The 9,222-nt window shown below is 34.7% G+C and overlaps 1 protein-coding gene across 1 annotated transcript; it reads right to left on the minus strand.

Annotated features, from left to right (window-relative positions):
- Positions 1-448: 448 nt before the first annotated feature.
- LOC132749232 (glycerophosphocholine phosphodiesterase GPCPD1-like) lies at positions 449-7,835 on the minus strand. Its single transcript, XM_060738950.1, has 2 exons — positions 7,638-7,835; positions 449-817 (listed from the first exon to the last, which is right to left on the minus strand). Exons 1-2 carry the CDS (start codon positions 7,775-7,777, stop codon positions 613-615), a joined length of 345 nt encoding a protein of 114 aa, XP_060594933.1. The 5' UTR covers positions 7,778-7,835; the 3' UTR covers positions 449-612.
- Between the last annotated feature and the right edge of the window lie 1,387 nt (positions 7,836-9,222).

Raw genomic sequence — 9,222 nt, forward strand, 5'->3', positions numbered from 1 at the left:
GTTGATTCCTTCAATAATAGCAAAGTTACAGTCAGTTACAGCCAAAACAATGAAAATTTCAATAATTTGACCTTCAAAGACAATGTCATTAATGAGTGAAGGTCAAGGTCTTTCGGTTTTTTTTTTAACAGTTATCCTTGAAGATTATTATGTTCAATTCAAAAACAAAAAAAAAAACCCCCAATTCCTAATAAATTTTTTCCCCAACGGCAAAAATATAATAGGTCCGGAAAGGGAATCCCTTATAAATTTTTTAATTTTAAACCAAACTTTAAAAAATAAAAAAGAAAACCCTGTAAAAAAGAAAAATTGGCTTTAAACCTTTTCAAGGTTTTTTTGGGAGGCTTGGGTTAGGGTTTTTCCCGGGTTTTTGGGGCCTTGAAACAAAAAAAGAAAAAAAAATTAATATCCCGGGGCCCAAAAAAAACCCCCGGGAAACAATTTATTTTTTTTCAAAAAAAAAAAGTCGAGCTAAAAATAATTGCACAAAGGACACATTGCTATCGCAAGAGTTCACTTCTGAACAAAAAGGCATTTTCTGCCAAAGGCCTAAGGTGATCTAAAAACTTGTTTGGTACGGATTATCCAGGAGGAGAGGCATAAAATATGTTTTCATTGAGAGTCTGTACCAGAGTCGCTCATGTCATTATTTGTGTTTCTTTCTTCTGTGTATCCATCTTGTGTCCTAGATATTGATTCTTCTGACTGGTGCCCATCTGTCCTAACTATTGAACCTACTCTTTGAAGTATATCAAGTTTTCTCTTTTCTTCTAGTTTAAATATACTTTCTTTCTCACCAGTTTTATAGAAATCAATTCTGAAATGAATATAACAGCATAGTAATCCTAAACAAGATTGCACATAAGTGGCGGCATGGCCAAGTGATTAACGTGTTAGAATAGTAATCCAACGATCGATAGCCGCATGCATTCAAATTCCATCAGGGGCAAGTCATTGTTGTTTCCTTGAGCAAGAACCTTTATACTCATTGCTCAGTACTGGTTGGTTCCAGGAACGGATTTGAAAGTGTGTCTATAAGCTTAAAGCTTCCTACACAATCAAACTAAAATAAATTCTGTATCAACCAAGATTGCACTTATGAAAAAAATGCTATGCCACCGCATTAATGCAATACTAAATAGAAGGAACAGATTCTTTTTGTTTCTATATAATTGAACTTTGCCATAATAAGAAGTAGTTTCTAGTGAATTTGGGGTCAAGGTCAGATTTCAGCATGTCAAATGAAAGACAATATGCAGATGTGTCTAATGTTCAAATACAAAAGCCCTAATATAATAACTTATTCAAAATAAAAGTATTCTTACTTGATAAAAATTTTGGTATATACTGTATTACATAGCTGTATTAAACATTTAAATGCAATAACAGTTATTTTTCTTAAATACTATCTTTTCATTTAAGCATTACCTATTCATGAAAAAAACAAACAAAACATTTATGATTTAAAATTATCATTTTAAATAAATGGTGTCTGTCAAGATTGATATTTTAAATATTTTTATCGTTTTATTTTATGTTTGTTTCAGCAGCATAAATCTGATAAAAATGCATTTTCATATCAGCTTTTAGATATTTAGCTGAGCTTTAATTTGCACCTTATTTCATGTTCATACTTCTAAACTCAAGTTATAAGTACGAGGGTTGTCCCAAAAGTCCGTGACAAATTTTATAGCCGGTTCATTTTTAACGCCAATAGAAAATAATTCACACATATAACCGTTAAGTTTATTATTTAACATTACAACAAATCATTTACAAAAAAATTACCCTAGTTACTTAGAAATTTTCAGTATAAACGACATTGGTTTGAGTTGCCGGCGCAAGTCAAATAATTTACATTTTGTTATGAATAGGCTGAAATTAATTACGTATATTTCAAATATCTGATGATGTGTCTGCACAATGTCACGATGACTTTCTCTGCTGCTATGTTTAATTCATCTCTGAAAATTTTAGTTAAATAACTTAAAAAACCAAAACGATACAAATAAATGAAAATATCTCATATAGAATAGGAAAGTTAAAATGGCGACGTTCAAAGAATTTGCGGCGCAGTGAACATGTCACTCAGGTTTCACGACTATTTCGAGATGACACATGTCACGATTTTCAACAAATATACCAAATATAACAGTTTAGCAACATATTCTGAGCATTTGTGTACAAAAGGCATGAACAAAACCAGAGTTTTGCGCTACAAAAAGCGAAAATAAGGAAAACACGGATAGGAAGACCGATCTTCGTCGCCTATTTCCTACAGCTAAAAACAGGAGTAACGAGACCGGAAGTTCGCGTATAGCAAAAATTAATGTATGTCATCCAAACATTCAACAGACATTAACAACCACATGATTTAAGTAAGAAATTGACGATTTATGGGTACCATTATTGCGTTGAAAGCCATTGAGAGTATTTGAGAAAGGCGCCTTATATAGATTTAACGCCGTCTTTGACGTTGGACGTGCGCCGCGATTCAGTTAGTTGCCATGGTGTTTATGGCATATTCTTGTTGTTTGTTGATATTTATCTATGAAAATTTGTGAAAATGTTTAAATTATATGGGTTAATAACATATTAAAATATCAAATTCGTACCTGTTTTATTTAGCTTTTAAACAATCTTGTCACCGAATATTGGGACAACCCTCGTATTTAAGTGTGTCAATTGATATATATTGAGAGAAATAAATTTAGTTCCCGAATAAGGATTTATCATTATTGTCTCAGAGATTTCTGCTGAAGGAGTGAAGCATTTAGTCTCCAGAGTTGAAGCAAGTCCAAAAGTGCAGAAAGTCTCCAAGCCCAGGAAGTCCAAAAGCGCAGCAAGTCTAGAAGCACAGCAAGTCTAGAAGCACAGCAAGTCTAGAAGCACAGCAAGTCCAAAAGCACAGCAAGTCCAAAAGTGCAGCAAGTCTAGAAGTGCAGCAAGTCTAGAAGCACAGCAAGTCCAAAAGCACAGCAAGTCCAAAAGTGCAGCAAGTCTAGTTACCGCAGCAAGTCTAAAAGTGCAGCAAGTCTAAAAGCGCAGCAAGTCCAGGAGTGCAGCAAGTCCAAAAATGCAGCAAGTCTAGAAGCACAGCAAGTCCAAAAGTGCAGCAAGTCTAAAAGTGCAGCAAGTCTATAAGCGCAGCAAGTCCAAAAACGCAGCATGTCTAAAAGCGCAGCAAGTCTAGAAGCACAGCAAGTCCAAAAGCGCAGCAAGTCCAAAAGTGCAGCAAGTCTAGAAGCGCAGGAAGTCCAAAAGCACAGCAAGTCTAGAAGCACAGCAAGTCCAAAAGCACAGCAAGTCTAAAAGCGCAGCAAGTCTAGAAGCACAGGAAGTCCAAAAGCACAGCAAGTCTAGAAGCACAGCAAGTTTAGAAGCACAGCAAGTCCAAAAGCGCAGCAAGTCCAAAAGCGCAGCAAGTCTAAATTTACTATGACAAATGTCACATATAATTACATACTTTATTGTTGTAGTCTACTAGGACTTGGTTGTGTTAACAAGAATACTTTACATAATCGAGTAAATATGGGAACCCAGGCAATGCAATAATTAGCTCTATTAAAAATTGTCAGTTTGCTCTTATTAATTAAAAAAAAGTCTTTGATATTAATGTCGTAAGTAAAAAAATACGATCGCTAAAACAGATGAATAGTACATTCTTTTGTTGTTTTTAAATGATCCAGTTTATATGAATTTTAATCTGTATTTGTGCGAATGCTATTCCGTAAACATCAAAAACGCCACCGGCTTTTACTAGATACAACCACACATACCGCGTTATTTACTGAGATTGATTTATATGCATGTTAATTTACACAGTCGCTAAGATGTTGTGTGCAGTAACTGTCAAATATGGTAAGACCAGTTCAGGATGTAAACTTTTTAAACTCGCTGGTTAAAACCTGTCAGGTGTCGTATAAATTATGCGATGTTTACATTGCCGAATTACAGGGGCAGTGTGTCCAATGGAGGTGCATATCATGTCACATAAATGTGTTGATTGTAGTCAATTATCGGCAGTAACTGTGCTAATATTAGAGTTATGCCCAGAGGCAAGGACAAGAGCTGTGTGACACCTAAAGATATGTATATATCCTGTAAGTAGAAATGTTCCGCTTTTAAGTTTAAGATTACTTTACATTAGTTTACTGAATTTTTTACAAGAAAATGAAAATCCACGAATTTAAGAACCCAAGAAAATGCCCGTTTTGATAAAACCACGAAATTTCATGCCCACGAATATAAGTGAATTCGCAGTATACAAATAACAGAAACACATTTACCCTGGGGCAGGGCCAATTTTGACCCTAGAGCTATTATAAATTTGAATAATCTTTGTAGAGGTCCGCAAGATAATGACTTGTGCAAAATATCTAAGCTCTAGGCCTTGTGGGTCTTTACAAGAAGATTTTATAAAAGATTTTCTTATAATTCAGTTTGGTTTCTTTATAGAATCAAATACTTTGAACAACTTTGGAAGCCCTTCACCGAAGGAACAATCCTGCCAAGTTTGGTTGTAAATGGACCAATGGTTTTTTAGGAGATTTTTTAAATTCACTATATAATCTATAACACACAAGCACACACAGGTGAATCACTATATGCTACCACATCACAGATGCTGCAGTGAAATAAACCTGAATGACCCTCATGGGCGAGGTCAATTTTGAATATTTTTCTTAGAGTTTCATTATAGGATGCTACACACAAAATATCTAAGCTCTATGCCTTGCATTTTCAGAAGAAGATCTTTTAAAGCTGCACACCTCTAGATGAACCAAGATATTTCAAGAAAATCAAACTTGAGAAACAAGAGGGCCCAAGATCGCTCACCTGAGAAATAGGTCAAAAGGTTTAAGTGGAGCTCCTTTCATCCCAAAAGAAATAGCGAAAATTAAAACATCTGGAAAAATACAGGATTTACAGTACATATAAGGAAAATCAATGACCACTGGGCCGGGCCAATTTTGACCAAACTTGGTAGGCATCCACTAGAAGATGTTTTCTGCAAAATATCTAAGCTCTAGCTCTTTTGGATTTTCACAAGAAGAGTTTAAACAATATACATGATATATATAAGGAAAATCAATGACATCCTAGGGCGGGGCTAATTTTGACCCTAGGGCTTTTATTAGGACAACTGTGTAGACACCCATTTGAAAATGTTTCATGCTTAATATCTAAGCCCTTGCACTTTGGGTTTTTTCTTTTAAAGAAGGCTTTTTAAGTTTTTACTATAGACATGTAAGGAAAATCAGACCCCAGGGGCGGGGCCAATTTAACCCTGGGGCTTTTATTTGAACAAATTTGGTAGACACTCACTAGAAGATGTTTCATGCTGAATATCTAAGCTCTAGCTCTATGGGTTATTTGAAAGAAGATTTTTTAAAGTTTTAACAATAGACATGTAAGGAAAATCAGACCCCTGGGGCAGGGGCAATTTAACCTTGGGGCTTTAATGTGAAAAATTTGGTAGACACTCCCTAGAAGATATTTCATGCTCAATATCTAAGCTCTACCTCTTTGGGGTTTTTTCTTAAAGAAAGCTTTTTAAGTTTTTACTATAGACATGTAAGGAAAATCAGACCCCAGGGGCCAGGCAAATTTAAACCTGGGGCTTTTATTTGTACAAATTTGGTAGGCACTCACTAGAAGATGTTTCACGCTGAATATCTAAACTCTAGCTCTATGGGTTATTTGAATGAAGATTTTTTAAAGTTTTAACAATAGACATGTAAGGAAAATCAGACCCCTGGGGCAGGGGCAATTTAATCCTGGGGCTTTTATGTGAAAAATTTGGTAGACACTCACTAGAAGATGTTTCATGCTCAATATCTAAGCTAACAGAAGAGTTTTTAAGTTTTTACTATAGACATATAAGGAAAATCAGTAGCCCCGGGGCGGGGCCCAATTTTGATCCCAGGCCTTTTATTTGAACAAACTTTGTAGATACCCACCAGAAGATGATTTATGCTTAATATTTAAGCTCTAGCTCTTTTGGTTTTTTAAGAGAAGATTTTTTAAGTTTTTACTATAGATATTTCATATATAAGGAAAATCAATGACTCCCCCTCCCCCCCGGATGGGGCCAATTTTGACCCCAGGGATTTTATTTGAACAAATTTGGTAGACACTAACTAGAAGATGTTTCATACCAAAGATCTAATCTCTAGCTCTTTGGGCTTTTTACAAGAACATTTTTTAAGTTTTTACAATAAACATAAAAGGAAAAGTAATGACCCCCTGGGGTGGGGCCACTTTTGACCCCAGGGCTTTTATTTGAACAAGTTGATAGACGCTCACTAGAAAATGATTCATGCCAAATATCTAATCTCTACCTGTTTCGGATTTTCACAAGAAGATTTTTTAAGTTTTTACTAGTACATAAGAAAAATCAATGACCCCTGGGGCGGCAAATTTTGACCCTAGGGCTTTTATTTGGTAGACATCCACTAAAAGATGTTTCATGCCAAATATCTAAGATCTGGCTCTTTCGGATTTTTACAAGAAGATTTGTTAAGATTTTTGTAAAAAAATCTTTCGGTTGCCATGGCAACTAGAGTTCTTCATGGAATTTAATTCTTTGAACAACTTTGGTAGAGCTTCATGCAAGAAACATCCCTGCAAAGTTTCAACAAATTTGGCCATGTCGTTTAGGAGGAGAATTGTTTACAGAAATTGTTGACACACACAACAGACGGACGATGGACAATGGGCCATCAAAAAGCTGACCTTGAGGACATTGTCCTCAGGTGAGCTAAAAAGTACTGGGATTTTAAGAAAAGTGAAAGAAAAGTGAAAGATTCAAGGTTTAAGTAATAATTTCTATTTAATGTGCGATTTATGACCAATCCTGCAGTACTTTTCACCATATTTCTACTGCGTTAGTAACGCAGTAAGGACTTTTTTTAGCACATTTTGACATTTTTTTGTTGATTTATATGGGTTGCTATTGCTGTTTGCAATGTAGAAATTATCATCTTCGTTCACATTACAATATTTTACCTTTTTATGCATTTTCTCAATTTTCATGAAAATTAGCATGTATCTGGAGGCGTGCTGCTCTAAGATTTTAGTACATGTATATACATATAAGGAAAATCAATGTCCCCCTTAGGGCCATGCCAAAAGGGCTATAATTTGAACAGTTTCATTAGATGATGCTACACACAAAATATCTAAGCTCTAGACCTTGCACTTTAAGAGGAGATATTTTAAAAAATTTCATTTTAAAAATCTATTTTTAGCCCTTCTGACCCAGATGTTCAATATAGCAGAACCATTTGAACAATTTTAGTAAAAACATTCCCAGGAAGATTTCATCAAATTCGACCCAGTGGTTTCTGAGAAGTTGTTTGTATAAAAAGTTGACGACAGACTCACTTTGTGCACTTTCAGTTCAGGTAAAAGGGCTGGGGTCTCACAGATATGTTTGATTTTTCATGATTTGCCTACTTGTAAGTATGATATTTTTGTCAGATTTTAGTTTTTTCAACCCAACGGATGTTGTTTTTTTACAGAAATTTAGTAAATGCTTGATAATGTCTAAATTTCTAGAGAGAGAGAGAAAGAATTATTATTATGGGCATTCCTATAAACATAGTATTTATGATCTATTAATAAATATTTACCTATCGTATATAATACCATCAACTTTGGCATCCTTGAACTTTTGAATCATTCTTTTATCATTGCAACCTTCTCCCCACAGAAACAGTACCAGTCCTGCATCTTTCACATACTTGATCAGAGACATATCTTCAACTAACATATCAGACAACACATCTATTCCCTGAAAATAAAATTGAAAACAAAAACCTGTCAAACAAAACAATTACTTGTAGTTAAACAAAACAATTACCTTTACTAAAACAAAACGATTGTCATTCATACAAAAGAGCTGTCAGTAAGACTGCACATTGAAATGAATATTCTAACAGAATATTCTGTGCACTGCACTTCTTATCAATACCATCTATCATCCTATGAAGTTTCAAGTCCATAGCTTTTATAATTTATGAGAAATGGCCTGGACAAAAAAAAGTATGAAAATTAATAAAGGGTAATAACTCAAAAAATAAGAAGTGCAGAGTACCGGTTCTTGTACACTTTTTCTTTATGAGATCTATCATCCCATGAAGTTTAAAGACCATAGCTTTTATACTTTAGGAGAAATGGCCTGGACAGAAATAAAGTATGAAAATTAACAAAGGGCAATAAGTCAAAAAGTAAGAAATGCAGAGTACCGGTTCTTGTGCACTGAGATCTTTCATCCTATGAAGTTTCATGTCCATAGCTTTTATACTTTAGGAGTAATGGCCTGGACAAAAATAAAGTATGAAAATTAACAAAGGGCAATAACTCAAAAAATAAGAAATGCAGAGTAACGGTTCTTGTGCACTGCACTTCTTCTTAATGAGATCTATCATCCTATGAAGTTTCAAGTCCATAGCCTTTATACATTAGGAGAAATGTCCCGGACAAAATTAAAGTATGAAAATTAACAAAGGGCAATAACTCAAAAATTAAGAAGTGCAGAGTACCGGTCCTTGTGCATTGCACTTCGGGTTATTGAAAGAAGCATGATAACATACCAAGTTTGAAGTCAATCTGACTTATAGTGACTGAGCTATGCTCCAGACAAGCTTTAGGGGACGCCTACGCCCTTTAATGCCCTGTGTTAAAAAATGCAACAAACAGAGGTGTGGCCTCTGTGATTATTTAATAGAAGGATATTCTTTAAAACTTCAGAATAAAATATTTCATACAAAAGAACATATGGACTGTACTGTTGAAACTGTTTTATATGTTTTAGTTTGCAACGGCTGCAAAGAATTTTACATAGGCCAAACAGGGGACAAACTTAGAAACAGAAAAACTGTTCATGCTCAGCAGATCAGAGACCCATCAACAAGACAATTACCTTTAAGTGAACATTTAGATAAATGCTCTAAAAAAGACCCGAAATTTTGTATTTTCCCATTTTATAAATTTCACAGTAAAAACGTTTCAGCTAGGTTATCTAAAGAACGCTATTTTAATGATGTTTTTAATCCAAAACTTAATACTATATAATGACGTTACTATTTTTAGATTATGCGTACACATGTGGTCTCAACCCGGTACGGAATTAGACCGAACCCGTTGTAGTCTAGAAAGTAGTTCTTTAAAATTTTGAAATGGCCCAGTTTAAGTCATCTCTAGTTAGATTGGTCA

The sequence above is a fragment of the Ruditapes philippinarum genome, unplaced genomic scaffold (genome assembly GCF_026571515.1).
Source record: "Ruditapes philippinarum isolate M1 unplaced genomic scaffold, ASM2657151v2 ctg28224_1_1_1_1, whole genome shotgun sequence".
NCBI classification, from domain to species: domain Eukaryota; kingdom Metazoa; phylum Mollusca; class Bivalvia; order Venerida; family Veneridae; genus Ruditapes; species Ruditapes philippinarum.